Consider the following 16,376-nt stretch of genomic DNA (forward strand, 5'->3'; position numbering starts at 1 on the left):
GCTTGGCTGTTCTGGGATTTACATGTAGCGTGTGTATGTTTATACTCGGCAGATTGGCTTGCAGTGTCAGCGTTCTCTGTTATGAAAGGGGTCAGCGTGTTTCGTGTTTGTGGTTAACTCTTTGCGTGTCTGTTTGTCTCAATACATGCTGACACGCTAAGCGTGTTTGCGTGTCAGCTAAAATTCTGACCTGTACTGTAAGTATCTTTCCCCACACCTTCTGCCTGAAGGTTTGATTTACAGCTAGCTTGAGAACATAAGTGAAACTTTGAGGTGAAATCTTGATGGACCGTTCTAACATGTTGTTACATATTTTTAAAAAGCTGTTTTTTACTTTGCACTTCTGTTCCTCATGTTTCCACAGATCCTTACAAAGGAACCCTCGAAACATCAGCCCATTACAACATTCCTGGTAAGCAGAAAATGGAAAAAACAAAAAGACTGTAAATGTTCATGGAAAACATGTTTCCCAGAACATCTAAAGACCAGCTCTCCTTCGATGCAGAAGTGCATGCAAAACAATCATTCCACAAAGTCCCACGAGTTAAACACATTTTCACTTTTGACGGCTGTCAGATCACATCTCTGTGAGTGCATGATGACATCAAATTGGCCTTTATATTCTCTCCTGCCCCTCAATGTCAGCCGTAATGCTGGAAGAGTGCGAAGCCGACAGAGAGCTGCACATTACCCTTTTTTTGATTGGGACTTAACCTGTCCAATCCATCAGTGACCCCGGAGTGGCATTTCCGTGTCTCTGGGCGACCCCGAGGCAAAGGTCACCAAAACTTTTCTGGAGCATCTTTGCCCTGAAAGGCATTTTCCCATCCATATTCCACAATCCCTACAAGAAAATCTCACCGTCTGGTTTCATTGCCCGTTGCAGCCCTGTATAATGGTGTCGAGTTGGGCCAGGTGTCCTCCATGTCTGAATGTTGTTGCCAAGCCAGATTTGACACGGTCTACTGCCCAGACGAACTCGCGAGGAAGGGAGTCATGGTGGGTAACACTGTTAATCCTAACTCTGTGGCATTTCTACAGAAATGGCATGTCCTTTAGAAGGACATCAAGCCCCATGTCCGGTAATAGTGGCTGGGCTTTATCTTCCTTGATCGTGCAAAATCTTCCGAAAGCTCCAGATGGATTTTAAAGGGATCTCTTATAGGGTCAGGGCTTACAGAAACTTTGTTTGGGTCTCCACTCTGGTAGATTCCACAAACGGATTACACGTCGTGCATCAACACCATCCTGGACAGCCCCAAGATGCGTTGGCACACACTCTGGTACAACCGGGTCTTCAGCGTCACCCTGTGCATCTGCCTCTCCATCCTGATCATCGTGGGCCTGGTGGGGAACCTGAGTGACTTTGGTGGGGAGGGGGCAGCTCTGCCCGCCGGCTGGGCCTTCCTGATTGGGCTGGTGCTGTCTGTAGTGGTCAGCACGCTGGTCCACATTATCACTCACCTGGAGACGGTCAAGGTAGACAGAGAATTTCTTCCTTTCATTGGCACAGTAAGTCTTTTGTGAGTTAAATTTGACTAAAATCTGGTACACTGAATTGTTTTAAATTCACATGAACTTAGCGATTTCCATACTAAAGACACTGTTGCTATACCAGTACCTCATGATTCGGGCCAAGCTTTTGCTGGGTTACATAAGAGACGCCTTGCACCAATACACTGTTCTCAGTGGATGAGAATGGCACAACGGAATTAGTCCATTGCGGAGAAGGTGGTCGCTATGCAAAATTTTGTCCCGAATCACGACGTATAACAACGCTGTCTTTAGTCCGGGGAGTTTTAATCGTTATGTTTATGTGCAATCAGATAACTCAGTGTACCAGACTTAATTCAAATGTAACTCGCAAAAGGCTTATTTGTGACCAGGACTGTGAAAAGGAGTTGCAAATTGGCAAACCACTTTAGAGTAAATGACCAAAGAATGTTCTACAAATCAACATTTTGATCAGGATACCAAACTCAATCAAAACAAAACATCAAAACAAAGAGACCATTTTACTCTTTCATAAACATACTCCAACCAGAAAGTTACATCGGCGACTTCTGAATCAGTTTCACAGAATGGGTCGCATTTCTCATTGAATGGGTAGGGAAAATTAATGTATGTGAAATTTTAAAGGGGACAGGTACTGGACGCAACCTAACTCTAGGGGGCACTGTCTGGCTGAGTGAAGGAATAAAGCAAATTCTCGTTCCTGTTTCCTTTGATCCCCCTCCATTTTAAAATTTATTTTGGTGGAGGGGACTTCAATTTGTAACAAATTTGGACTTTAATACATATTTCAGGCACGCAACTTGTCCTCGGATCAGCTGATTTCCTTGTTTATCGCTTCACACCCATGCCACTGAAAATTAAAAAACGCTTCACAAAGTCTTGTCAAGATAGTCATTTGCTTGTTTTCTTTGTCAAAGTCCCAAGTTTGCATGCCTGGTATTTGTCTGTGTATGCATATCCATGCTTTGTGTAGCTGTCTTAGTCATAGGGCCCGGTGGTTGTACTTTGTGTTCTTCGGCAATACCCTTACCCTCTGCCCAGGGGTGTATATGGGTATCTGGAAGGGGCAAATGTTAGCGGTAGGTAGCATCCAGCTGTATACTCCCCAGGGAGCTGAGATGGTTTCAGGAATGTTAATGCGCCCGTTGAGCGTGGATAACAAGGATGTAGCACTTCTGGCAGTAGTGATGGTGGATGCATTAGCGTTACGTATTTTGTTTTGTAAAATGTGTTCATTTATTCATCAACAGCTGAACACCCACATCGAAAACCACCTGGCGAAGGCTAACGTGAACTTAACTAGACATAACGTCCTGGTCGGCATGACGGACTGCTTCACCTGCTGCTGGAACAGAGCCAGGGTATCCTTTGATTAATGCTGCTGCTGGCCCCTTGGGACAACCCCCCCCCACACACCCACTCTTACGAAACCCTCAGACGAAGGCCACCGGCATAATGAACTCATATTCGGGCGGCATGCAGGTATTCTGTGATTCATCGGATCCCTCGATGGTGGAATTCCCACGTGCCATTACAGGTTGACAAAAAACCAAAAAGCACCATTCAAAGTTTGGGGCAGCTTGGTATTTCTTCCTGTTGTGTTTGTTTTTTTTCTCTCTCTCCTGGTCTCAGAGTCACGCACATAAAAGGGGACTGCAAGTACCACTCTGATGGCTTTTCCCACGGTCCCTTCAATCAGATTCCGAGTATTCTTTGCTAAGCATGTTAAGCACTGCAGGGATGCCCATGACCTCGGCGGAAAGCAGCAATGCTGATACGACGGCCAAATTGTACACTGATGAAATGTGACCCCAATTGACGAAATCTGTCGCAGGCCTTCAAAAGAAATTTGCAACACGCAAATCCGTGGTGAACCCTCAGTATTTCTCATCACGCAATGTCCCTTGTCACCGGGATGCTATTAGACACATCAAGATCAAGGGCTCCATTTGCTGGTTTTAAACTAAAATGGAATCACTGGAACTGTTGGCTGAAGGTTCATTTTGTCGGATCCAGCCACAAACATGTGAAAAGAGGTAAACCGGATGCTGCATCTTGCCAGACTCAAGATGCTTATTGCCGCAAGTAATGCGATTATGGATCGGGACAGTTGTAATAATGGTAACTTTGGTGAAGTGAAGGAAGTATTTCCCAATCACTCCGGTGCAAATTGATTAAATTATGGAAATCTCCTTGACCTTCGGCTACAGCTGCACTTCATCTACTATGACCTTCGGAAATGCAGGGTAAGTTTGCAGGGGGGCTGTTTTTGTCCATGAAATGGAAAACTGTTACATTACCCTCTCAACGTGCCGTATACAGCCAGAACAATTTTTTAAAAACTCGTTTCTGATACCTTGACAACCTTAAAATTAAGGTGGAGTTGACAAGTATTTTTTTTCGACTGCCTACACATTTGCTTGTTTGTTGTTAGTTTGTTCATGCTTATTTTGTCATTAACTTGTTCGTTGATAGATGCATTCATCCTATTGTTTCATTCACTTGCTCCTCCCATTACGATTCATCATTAGCTCAGTCTTAAATTCGTTTTGTTGCCTATGCGGTAAGCTCTACATGCATAGAAGAATATCCGGTAGAGCACTTCAAAAAACAATTCATCACCGAAGAAGAGGTGATGAGGAGAGGGCGTTTTGTTGCTTAGCAGTAACCGCTCATTGTGTCAAAACAAGTGGCCCCCTTTATGCGTTTTACTGGTGGACACACCCCCACTGCCTTTCATTTCATATGCACATATCACTAGGAAATGCAGTCAGACTGGCTGCAGTGCCTTTGTTGCCATTCGAACACTGAATAATTGTGGAGGCAGGAACCAGGCCGTCAGCGCAGCCTTGAGCAAGTTTGACCGGCAACCATTTTGTACCCAGTTCGTGTCTTTGCACAGGTTACTATGGGACAAGTTGACATGTGGGCATCACTCCAGCTTGGGCCTTTCTGTTGAAACTCACATGAAGGGCGGGCCAGGAGGAAGTATCCTCCATCCTTCCTGATCAGCAACTTCACTGAAAACGGCAATAATTTTTTTTGGGGGGGGGGCGAATCGTTGGCTAAAGTGTCCGTGCATGTACATGTATGTACATTTTGCTTGCACATATGGCAGTACTGTTTCCACACCTGTTTGTGGTGGCTGCCTGGAAGTTAGAAGTGCAGTAGCAAAAATAGCGCTGATAACGAGTATAACACGTCGCTCGCACGTGCAACAGTGCAAGGCACACTCCAGTCTCTTCTCTGGGCATACTGGGAAACCTTTTTTGACACCTTTATCAACATATATCTAGAAACATGAAGCATGACTGTTGGGGTTTTATGCAACACGTGATTTGTATACCAGATGTCAGAGCCCTGGATATGGTATGAATGCATTACCAGCCTCACAGCCCTTATACTCTGTGATCTTGCACAACCAGGATTTTGTTAAAGGCCCAGTATGGTACATTATTTTAAAAATTGTTTTCCCTCCTTCACATTGGCAGTTGCATGTGGACACAAAGTTGAGGGTATGAATGAAGTTGATTGTGGTTAATTATCGTTGGACTTCAAAATGAAAATCATATGGCATCTTATTTGCATGGTGTTTGTTGAAAGTGCACCATGAGAGGGAATCTTCCACCTGATTTTGTACTCAGTTTCTTGACAACATTTTGACCGTTGGACTGTAATTCTAAACAAACCAGCGCACCAAATGTTGGCATTACTAACGTCTGCCTTCCCACCCTCTGTGGCCCATGTGTGACTGCAGTGCTGGCTGGATGTTGAAATAGTGTGTAAAAAGTTTTGCCGATGACGCGGATTGCCATCTGTAGTGTAGAGAGACCAGTGAATAGTTTCCTTGCCGTAGTTTTTCCACATTTCTTCGGACGTGTTGCAGTTGACACCTCTTAAGACCTCCACAAGACCACTACAAGACCATCCCAAGGCTCCAGAAGACCAATATAAGACCTCCTGTCTGAATTGGATTCACTAGCAATTCAAATGAACAACAGTAAAAGCACTCCTTTTTCATTCTTCAACCTGCTACTTGTGTCTGGTCTGGTGTTTGGTAGTGGGAATAGTCTGCTGATCTCAACACTGTCCCTCTTTACACTTGGATTTGATTGTACAAATGTTTGTTTTTACTGGTTACTTTTTGTAGGCCACCATGTACGAGTTTTTGACGGAGAAGAGGAAACTACAGAGAGGAGTCAACAAGGTAACAGTTGACAAAATAAATCAATGGACTTGCTAAGCATGAGCATTGCTTCCCTGAGCTGCTGTGGGTTTGCCAACCAACTTGATATCCGACTGACATTGACTGCAGCTGGTATTCTGCTGAACTGTTATGGTAGCTTTAATATCTGGAGTCAGCGGTCCAGCGCAGGCTTTCGGTTCTACATCTGCATATGTTGTCAGTGTGTCACCTCGTATTTGCAAAACACTGGAGAAATATTTTGAGCTATGGATTCAAATGTATAAGTCATTTCCTTGCACCGCCCTTCCAATTTAAACCCATTCATGCCGAGATTCTTTTGACTGCGACTGCTGGGCTGCGGTATGCGCGGTATGCAAAGCCCTGTCCAGCACCCAGCCCACATTGAAACCGCAGGTGCATTATGAATAGAGTGTATGTGCGCTATGCACTAATCCTCTCACAAAGCTACGGCTGCGAAGGGGTTAAGACGGAAAGTAGTCACTAATTTTTTTTTCATGGAGTCCTTGTCCTTGTAGAAATTCTTAGCAGCTGTCCTTGGGCAGTATGTCTTTTTTTTTGCCCGACTCTTTGGCCTGCTTCGGTGTGAGGGCAAAAACCTAATATAAAATTTACATTTCCAGTTGATACAGTTAATATGCCAAACCCTCGGAAAAGAGTAGCCTTTTGGCCCTAAAAATGCACAGAAGGAAAACATTCAATGTACTTTCCTTCAGAGTCTGGGCCCTTGAAATGTGGAGTTTTCAACCTAATCACCTTCAACCGTTGACTTCAGTAACTGGGTCTACATTATGGGACCAGGCAACCATGACCAACTTCCCTACAACGGAAGAGAAAAGTTGATCATGTTTTTGTGAGGAGGTTTTGCAACCAAAAAAATCCGGGCTACAGCAAATACGAAAGTATATTTGAAGTTGATATCTAAAGGTTGTTGGAAAGCATCTTGGGTACTCAGATTTGAGTGCACTTTTCACATACCCTTTTAAATTTTTTCTTCGAATTTTGGAGTTAAATGTATAATTTGGTTTTCTCAAGCACACCACTGTCACTCATGTTTATCTTCCATACCACTTTGGTGTCTCCTATAACAATAATAATATTTGAAAATTTATAATGCACTGTTTCTGTAAAAATGATCAACAGCGGATAAGGGAATACACCATGCTTTATTGCTTAAACACTCCTACAGTGGTGGGCACTGGTGGCAGAAATGGGAGGGCTAGGGGGACCAGTGGCGCCCACACTTTTTCGATTGGAGGCCTGCCCCCCCTCCCACTTTTTGCAGGTTCCTATAATTGGGTGGATCAAACCCTAAATGGCTCATGCCTGACGGTCTGACAACTGGCCCCTCCCGCTTCGAAAATCATTCCGCTGCCGTTGGCGGTGGGCATTGTCATATTTGAAGAACTTGGCTGATTGTCTGATACATAAATGACATCTTGTATGTAGACTCTTTGCTGAGGGATGTTGCGTTTTCTATTCTGACACACAGCGTGTGTGGGGCACTGCCGTATCTGATGAACTAGCGCCCCCCAAAAATAAAACAGGCCAGAACAGGGAGGTTCAATGCAGATTAATCTTCATTACTTTGCATCCCCCCAGGATGTGACCGTGAGCTTTGACCTACAAGGGGGCGGGGACATACATGAGGGCGGGGACATCGACGACACCTCCCGTCTCACCATCGACACCAGGCACCGAGTGATGTCTCCCGAGACCCTGACGGCAGCTGCCGAACCCTCGTCCATACAGGTGGGTGGGCACCCAGACGTTGTGGTGTCTAGCTTCTTATAAACTCTTACAGCCTGGGGGTTCTTGCAACGAACCTAAGGGAGTCGGGCTGGCATGGTGTTTCTTTCCTGGCCTTCCTTCCAGAGGATACAAAGGCATGAAAAGACATAAGGATTGAAGAAATAGTTGCAATAAAGACAGGCCAACAGGCCAGTGTCGGAACCACGATATGGGGATACCTACATCTGTCCCGCCAACAGGGAATTAGTAATTACGTAAGCCTACCCGTAATGATGTTGGTCATGTGTCCACCTTTTCTGGAGACAGACACCTCTAACCCTAATTGATACACTACATACGTGCATGTATAATGCCATTCCGCATTTGATTCCCTTTCTCCTTAGGAGGAGGCAGAGCTGTACCTCCTACAGTGTAGCCCCGCCTACGTCCACAACATGATCCGAGGCCGCCTCCCGAGGGCGCTTCGAACCCTCCATTGCGACCACGACATGTGCCTCTGCCAGTTCACGCAACTCAAGATTTTCAACGAGGAGGTTTGAAACGCCCACGCACAAGTTACTCTTCAGCATTTTAGTTTCATGTTGCATTTCCAATACTATGCTTTTTTAAAGTACATCCCCTCCCTGAACAAATTCCATTCTCTTACTGTAAAAAGTCCTCACCTCCCAACTTAATTTACATTCAGTTAAGATATTTTTTGACAAAAAGTCTAATTTCATGTGTGATTGGTTTTAAGCAGAAAGAGTTGGGCAGTTCTGTGTATCCAAGTGTTGGGGATCGATTTCAACTCGAAATTTGTTTTAAAGGAAATTTAAGTATCTTTCCAGTTTTTCCAAACAATTTACTGTTTGCTAAGTGTATGCCCTACACCTGTTGTACATTCCGTAGAGTCATTCCCCTTATAGTTGGGGTAAAAACAGGCATCCTGTTGCAACCAAAGACAGAAAAAAAATTGGCAGAAATTTCCTCATAAGTGCTGCCAGTCTTGTTTGGTGAGGAAAGATGTATTTGTCTTCTGGAATTGTGCCATAGTTGTCGTGGAAGTGAGTGTCTTTGAGGAGGTCACTGGGGCAGCCTTTGACTCTGAGGTCGTCTGGGCTGACTGCTCGTAAAAATATGGAGAGAAGGGGGGAAAAAGTGGTTTTCCATCTGCGCAGACCGTTGTGCCGTTAATAGTTGTCAGAACTCAAACTTGAAATTTTCTGTGGGAAATGCATACCCTTGTTCCATTTTGTGCCTTGTATTTCATGGAAAGTTTTCATTCATCCAAAATGGAGTGAGGGTTTTGAAGTTGTCTCCTGCACGACGTGGTGTTGTCATTTGCACATGGATCTGGTGGTGGCCATGCTGGTGCCACAGGCAAATCCAAGTCACCAATAATGGGTGTGAAGTTCAGTGAATAGAATCCAAGACTGAATCCATATTTATCCGTTGTGGGGTCTGAGCTCAAGGCACCGGTAATGCTGGTCATCACCGGTAATGCTCGGGTTGGACATAATCAAGAGTCCCATAAGCATCAATGCAACTCAAAGAACTCCTTACAATGGTGCCTTCTCCAGTAAAATCAACAAACCACCTCAGATTTTCTTTTTTACCCTAACTTGATGTAAGTTTCATTGCTTTGTGGACAGTGATTATTATTTTTGCTTCTTTTTCCCAATTTAATTTGGGTGTTTTTGTGTTGATTTAGCTTCATTAATTTTAGGGCAAGTTTAGCATGAATTTCCTTAGTTTCTCTTGCATTTGTTTTCTGATGAGTAAGCATTTGTGACAACCGTGGGTGTTGGGAGGGGGAGAGGGGGGGCAAAGGGCACTCTCCCTTCCCCGCCAGAAAAGTTCTGTCCCCTTCCTGGGGGCATCCGCGGTAACAAAAAATGAGAGGTACACGATCGGTTCATTTAAACCAAAAAGTTCATTTTTAGGACTACTGACTCACAATACGGGCGATTCACAATAGTTCGCCACCAAGAGTTTGCAACGCGTTGGCCGATCGTAACGCACGAAATTTGTCGACCCAATGCGCGTTTGGAAAGGGTCAACAAATTTCACGCGTTATGATTGGCCAACGCCTTGCAAACTCATGGTGGCACACTATTGTGAATCACCCGTATTGGAATGTTATTAAAGTGCTTGGGGAGATATATACAATGGTGCCTTCAATGACAAAAATTCAATTCAACCTTTTCCACTGTGATAATTAATTACCCCCAACAAGACTCAATTTGAAACAGAATTAATGACAGTAACTATTTGACGCATGCTGTACTTGTTATGTACGAGTGTTTAGTCTTGTACACCAGTCACTGAAATGCTATCCTATTTTCGTACAGTACCTATTTCTAATAACCAGATACTCGGACAACTTTTCTTGCTGCTGTTTAGCTTTTTATGTACATACAAGTGTGGCTGGAACAAATTCTTCAAATATATATATATTTTAAAAGCAAACGAATTTTCAATAGGGGGAGTTTTTGAGCATGACAAAGCCAAACAACTTGAAATCCTCTTTTGTTTCAGATTGTCGGCAGCAGCTGTAGAAAAGATTTTTTTATTTTTATGGAATGAGTGCCCAATAGGTATTGTGGGATGTAGATGGAATGTGTTTTTCAGGATGTTTTGCCCTACAATGTGGGATTAGAATAATGAGGAATGTTATAGCGAGGATAGGCAGACTTTGTGCAGAGTAAACAAGGTTGGTCGCGAGCCAGAATTTCATATGCCCGCAGATCAGTTTGACCTCGTGCCCAGCGTTGTCTGCAGTTATGGCATCTGTGGGAATTTGGTGCCTCTGTTGTAAACCATTTCTAGAAAAAGCCCCATTGAAAAGCATTATTTGTCCAGTCATGTTAGAGTTGTACATATGTGTCAGTACATGTAATTATGTTTGAGTTTCGCAGTCTTTAAAAAAAATTAAGTTTAGATGTGTAATACTTGGCTTGATTGATGATTTTCTATATTCAAATGTTTCATTGTTATGGTGTGTTATGGAAGGGAAGTAGGTATTAGAGAAGCAATTATGTGTATTTTATGTTCATTTTATGCGCTGTTGCTCCAACACAGCTGATAGTGCTTTACACTTCATGCTTTTTTTTTTTGTTTATTCTTTTAAACCGTCATACCTTTAATGAGGTTCATAAAAGTGTTTGTACAGGATTCCCCTCATGAAATTAAACCAGTTTTAATCTAATCTGGCCTGAGACTGACTGGTGAAAACCCTGCTGCATTTGGTGGGGGTAAGGTTGTTGTGATGCCATGTTGGTAACAAATTTCATTCTCCCGTTATGGAAGCAGGGACTCTTTGACCCGTGTTGCTCTTTTCCCTGGTATGCTTAAAAGTTAATGATGCAGTGATAAGCTGAAATTTCATGCTTAATAAAGAAAGTTGGAACGTTGTTTTTTTTTTTTAAATAAAATTAGAGTATTACAAGGGAGGATTTGATTTACATAACAGTTTATTGATGCACCATTTATTTGTGTTTTGATTTGTTTTTTTTTCGTCATGTTTTACTGTAGGAATGCAGCAATTTGAATGTAATTTGGAACTTTAAATGCCGTAGTTGAATTTATGAAATCTGTACTAAAGTTGAAGGTTTCTTATGAATTTGTCATCTCAAAATTGATTTTCCATGCAAGGCAACATTGTGGCCAAGCCACACTATTGCCTTTATGTATCAACAATGTACAAAAGTCTGGATAGCTCACTGGCCATTTCAAGCTTTGCAAAATGAATGAAGCTGCTCACTGGTTTCCGACCAAGCAATTTGTAATGTGCAGAGGGAACCAGTCTTAACCACTGCCATCATTGAAGTTTCGTCTGTAAGTCTATCCCCGGATTGGTGATGTCAAGGATGGGTCTTCTAACAGCTGATGGTCTGTCCAGATTTTTGGTGCTTTGATAGGGGTGTTATTATAGACATTTTGAATGCAGTTTAACTATAAATGTCACTTCTAACACTTTGGATCCAACTTCAGCTGTCAATCCCATAACCAGCAGCTATTGTTTTTATCGCCTGGATTTCTGATGTGGATGAAATCTTTCAAGTTGTTTGAGCACCACACATCCCTTCGCAGCTCTGGGGCAGCAGCTGGAAATGTTTCAGAAATGCCTTTATAGGAGCTCTCTTTTTATCACACGTACTACTCTTCTTAAAAATGCGTAATACTCAGTACATATTGGAAGTTTAAAAAATAATGAATTATATTTTACGTTTTACAAACATGTTTGTATGTGGGAGCCGATTTCGTTGAAAGATATTTTGTATACGAGTTTGAATACAGGGTCGAATGTAGGTTTTTTGCACAAGATGCTTCCTCAAAATCACCAGCCTATTCTTATTCCTTCCTACTTGTCTCTTTTTAAAAACTCATTGTCAATGTATAAGTGATAATGCATACATTCTATATGCGGCCATCTTTGTCTTGTTCCTGAAAGTCAAGCCTGAAGGGGCTTACATTCCCATGTGCACCAGTCTGTGCTTCTCACAGTTTGACTCTTCACTTCATATTTCATGTACGATGATGACACTTCTTAGGAGAAATCTTGTGCATTTTTTAATTGTGCCATTTAAGATGCAAGAACAAAACTGCACCTGTTATGGTTGTTTTATACACATTGGCACCGGTGGTTGAATCAACTAAAACAGTGGCCAGAGTTTAAAAGTCTTCAAATGTCAAATTTGTTGCAAAATGTTGATACTTTTGGAATGTTTACCTGATGAAAGCACACTTGTCAGATTTTTTTTTAACCTTCATCAGCATTTATTGGAAGCAGTTACCAGGGTTCAGTGATTTTTCTTCCAGGTGGGTAAAATATTTCCAGGTAATGGATGCAACAGAAAAATGGCCTCCTGCTGAATAATGTGGAACAATTGACAATCTCCAGGCTTTTCAATAACTTGCGTATTACACTTTCATAGACTACTTATTTACTCTCAGGTACCGGGGAAAAATTTCAACAAACTTATGTACAAAGAATTTCTATCTTTTTCAAAAGAAATCTTTGAAAAGGGCAATTTTAGATATTTTCAATCCATGGGTTTTTGGTACAAGGGCATTTTACTATTAGAAGCAATGATAAATAGTTGCAAAAGTACTTAAGGCTTTTCTCGAATAATTTTGTGTACTCTTGAAATTTCTAGATTTCTTTGCAAACTTTACTATTACACGTTCACCAGTAGTGTGCTTAGCCTTTTTGTATATATTTCATCTCAACTCCAGCGTCTTCCAGTTATATATTATGCGCCATCTGACATTTATGAACGAGAATAAAGTATTGTCTGATACAGTATTTCTCTTTATGTTGTCTTTTCCTTGGTGAATGGTTTAGTCTTGGAGCAACACGTCAGCCACACCAACTCTATCCGCCCTGAGTAGAAGCACCCCCTCCTCGGTTGAAAAGAGCCGCGTTGGTCGGGAGTGTTGTTGGTAGCGGTGCGACTGCAACGCTTGTTTTATAGTCGTTCGTGCAATGCGTGGTTACTACCAAATTCAAAGGCGTCTCCGAAGCTGGGGAAATTGCGCCCTCTCTTGGTCCAGCTCGGGGCTCCTATTTTCAAAAGGGAAATCCGACGTTCCAACAGGGGAAGCTTCTACGAGACTAGTTTCCTTTCAAATGTGGAAATAACACATTTTTCCCCATAAGAAAGCATGGTATATCCATAGACAGTTGTATAATAAACAAAACAATAAAAATACACAAGCATTGGCTATTGTTTTGGAGCCGTCTATAAAAGAATAGAGATTTAGGCCCTTTCCAAAGGCTTCGGCTCGTCTTCAGGTTGGTCCAAGAGTTCTTCGACCAGCTTCAGAAATTTATTCTGAGTTTGGTCTTAACTCGGGTATCTATGAAGCTCCCGCCTCTGATAAAGACGGACGGTAGGGGATTCATTGTGCGGATCTATTATCGCCGTGTCTGGCCGTGCCAACTTATACATGGTTTTGTGACGTCAATGGACATCGATCCGTTACCCCATCGCATCAACTCGCCACAGAAAACGTTCTTTGTGACTATATGACTGGATCGATTTAACTCTTGGCGTTTTAGCTACGTACACTCACTTTGTGCTTACATTTTATTTGCCCATTTCAAGGAGTTATAAGATCGATAGTTTACAACTTTCCTGACAATCGGCTCTATATTTGCACACCTGCCGTCGGCTTTTATGTAGCGAAACGGACGATAAAACGGGCGGAAACCGATGTCAAAACCTTTTTTTTCTGTCTCGAAGCAAATTCAAGTTTGGCAACAGAACTCAGAAATAAATTATACAAAATTGAACAATTTTCAGTACACAACAAAACGTCCAAACTTTCAGACAAAAGTAAGCCCTTAGATTTTATTCCTCAAATAGAAACTACAAATCTTCATTTGTAAAACATTTTCAATCATACAATTCAGGTTCAGTAACCCAAAATTTCCTGGTCCTTGATTTGACTTTGAAAAGGGTATTTATATGGTCGTGAATCTGAATTATCGAATATGCGTTACATAGCGATAAAAGTTCCAGTGTAAAATTATTCTAGGCATTAGGCCTAAATCCCGTTTTTAAGCAAACCTGACGGTGAGAGAAACGAACAACGTTGGCCTAATACATAGTTTTCAGTACCAAGATACTGTCAGTTACAGCCTTGACCAAATATTTCTTACATGCTCAACATCTTTGACAAAATGAACAAACCCAGAAATGTATGCTACCCTTATAAAAGCAATAATACAAAACTGATGAAGTAACAAACACTTCAAAAAAGTTACATTATTTCCAACTTTTGTGTTTGAAGAAAGCACTGAATGAGGGTTTTTACAATAAAGTTCAAGGGAAGACATTTGAAGCAAAACACTGGAAAATACATGATGATTGTCACTTATGCAAATTTTCCATTACTACAGGCAAAACAGAAACAGCGTGGTGTCTGCATGTTATATTCATTTGCCGCAAAATTAACAGTTCCGGAAACCTATTGTTGTGGGATAAATTCAACACCCTTAAGCGGCACGAGCAAACGAGGTGCGGACTTGCTTGGCCGGAATAGCTCGGCGTTGCCTTTGCTGCCCGGTGCTGGCCTTAGTGGTCTCCTCAGACATCCGGCGGAGAGAAGTCCCCGCTTTCGGCAACATCTTCCCCTTCTGCTGCTTGTTGAAACTCTGAGCCCGTTTCTCGAGCCGCTCCACCGCCTGAACTATCTCCTCCTTGCTGGGTACTTGGGGCAGGGGCTTACCAGCCTGAGAAGTGGAGAGTGTGTCCGACGTCTTCTCCTCGTAGCGCTTGAGGTTGTCGAAGATGTGCTTCAGCTCCTTGCGCTTGACGTTCTCAGGCGCTGTGGATATCTTGACCTTGACGATGTCCGCTAGGACCTTCTTTTTCACAGCTTCCTTCCGGAATTTCTGGTGTTGCTGTTGATTTGCCGCCGCTCCTTCAACCTGTAGATAATTGGAACAAGCTTAAGAGGTTGAAAAGAATCGAGTCCAAAGGATACGCTTTTCCACCATTGTACAACCGCATCACAACTCTACCGCGTGCTGTGTTGGATCAAGAAATGTAAATAGATCACGTTTACACAATTCATGACTTTTTACTGGACCAGCAAAATAATGTCTCAATAAAACTCCTTTGAAAAACAGGAGCGTAACTCTAAGTGCCACTGGTCAATTTACGGGGCAGATTTGGTGATACGCATCTTCCGTTGCTAATTCGATGATAGTTTAGTCTGGGCCAAATGTTCTCAAAAACTTTTCATGAACAAACCATCGGCCTTACCTTCGCTTTCTCGGCCCAAGAGCAGGCCAAGAGAGTGCCGAACACAACCAGCAGGATCAGTGAGCGCATCTTGTGGCGCATCGGTAAAAAGTTGACCGTTCAGCCCAGAACGTACGGAACACTACTCCGTCTGCCCAAGGTTCATGGTCTGATAGGCCTAGTTGCGGTGCTGCAATCCGCAAGAACGGAGCTTATATGTACGTCCCCACTTTTCAGAATGTTAAGTCTCCTATTCAACTTTTCTTATTGATTTTCCTCGATCAGTGCCTATTCAGAAGAGAGGGCCCTTCATCGATTGTGCTTTTCTCTTTTTATTGAAGTGCGCCTGACCAATATTCACTGGCATAACAACGACCACAAACAAGAGGTGTTGTAAACTTACCGAGAAATAGTGATACCAAATACAAGGCCTCATCAATGGTGCGAAAAACAGGGGGTGGGGTGGTATACACAGCCGGTGGGGGTAAAACAATTCCATCTTTGGTTTATAACTTTTGCACTGCCAAATAGGACTTTCTTGTCACTACTATCTGTTGCAAGAGTAGAAACAAATTTGTATAATTATAGGAAGGGGAGAAAGATGCAGCTGAACTCTGAACGTACAACAAGTCTGTTCACAAAAAGTGACTGGAAATGCTCAGCGCCATGGAATCATAAGAACACACAAATGGACACCGATTTTTCGAACTTGTCGTTTCTGACAAACCAAAAATTGCATTAATCTGTTGGCGTAATTGGCGTAATCTTTTTGAAGTTGAGTAAAAACTGTTGGACAGTTTTCTGGCTCAGTTAGGGTGGTTTCTGCAGGGGGCACAGGACTGTAAGACAAAACAGGCTTGACTGGCATAATAAATGGCTTTCCGCGTTCGAGGCCTTTCTTTTTTTTGGGGGGGGAGCGGATCCAGTTTTAGCCAAAATTAGGGGGAGCCCTCTTACTGAGCCTTTCTGAGGGGTGAGGCTAGAGGCTTCACACGCTGTTGGAAAAGAGAAAACATGAAAAAGCCCCCCCCCGCATTTATGTCTTTACAAGAAAATCACCTTATTATATTGAAACTTGTTGCTACTTTTTTTTGGGGGGGGGGTTACTCGTCTCTATGCTCAGTGGCATGTCTAGCGCCGGGGTGGGAGAAGTTGCGTAGTTCCCCCGGAGA

At 42.7% G+C, this 16,376-nt stretch overlaps 2 protein-coding genes across 3 annotated transcripts in view; one reads left to right on the top strand and one right to left on the bottom strand.

The window, feature by feature from the left end:
• The window catches only part of LOC110975799 (transmembrane protein 268-like), a 31,677-nt gene extending 18,919 nt beyond the window's left edge, over positions 1-12,758 (top strand). For both annotated transcript variants that reach the window (XM_022228587.2, XM_022228588.2), the window contains 8 exons: positions 365-412; positions 887-999; positions 1,210-1,479; positions 2,766-2,876; positions 3,726-3,761; positions 5,666-5,722; positions 7,322-7,471; positions 7,855-12,758. In XM_022228587.2, coding sequence (XP_022084279.1) covers positions 365-412; positions 887-999; positions 1,210-1,479; positions 2,766-2,876; positions 3,726-3,761; positions 5,666-5,722; positions 7,322-7,471; positions 7,855-8,010 — 941 coding nt within the window. In that variant the 3' untranslated portion in view covers positions 8,011-12,758. The remainder of the gene's footprint in view (positions 1-364; positions 413-886; positions 1,000-1,209; positions 1,480-2,765; positions 2,877-3,725; positions 3,762-5,665; positions 5,723-7,321; positions 7,472-7,854) is intronic.
• Positions 12,759-13,791: 1,033 nt separating this feature from the next.
• Positions 13,792-15,434, bottom strand: LOC110975800 (uncharacterized). Its single transcript, XM_022228589.2, has 2 exons — positions 15,226-15,434; positions 13,792-14,888 (listed from the first exon to the last, which is right to left on the bottom strand). Exons 1-2 carry the CDS (start codon positions 15,304-15,306, stop codon positions 14,454-14,456), a joined length of 516 nt encoding a protein of 171 aa, XP_022084281.2. The 5' UTR covers positions 15,307-15,434; the 3' UTR covers positions 13,792-14,453.
• Positions 15,435-16,376: the final 942 nt, after the last annotated feature.

The sequence above is a fragment of the Acanthaster planci genome, linkage group LG11, assembly GCF_054643075.1.
Source record: "Acanthaster planci isolate LZ-2023a linkage group LG11, COTS_SCS, whole genome shotgun sequence".
In the NCBI taxonomy this organism is placed as follows: Eukaryota; Metazoa; Echinodermata; class Asteroidea; order Valvatida; family Acanthasteridae; genus Acanthaster; species Acanthaster planci.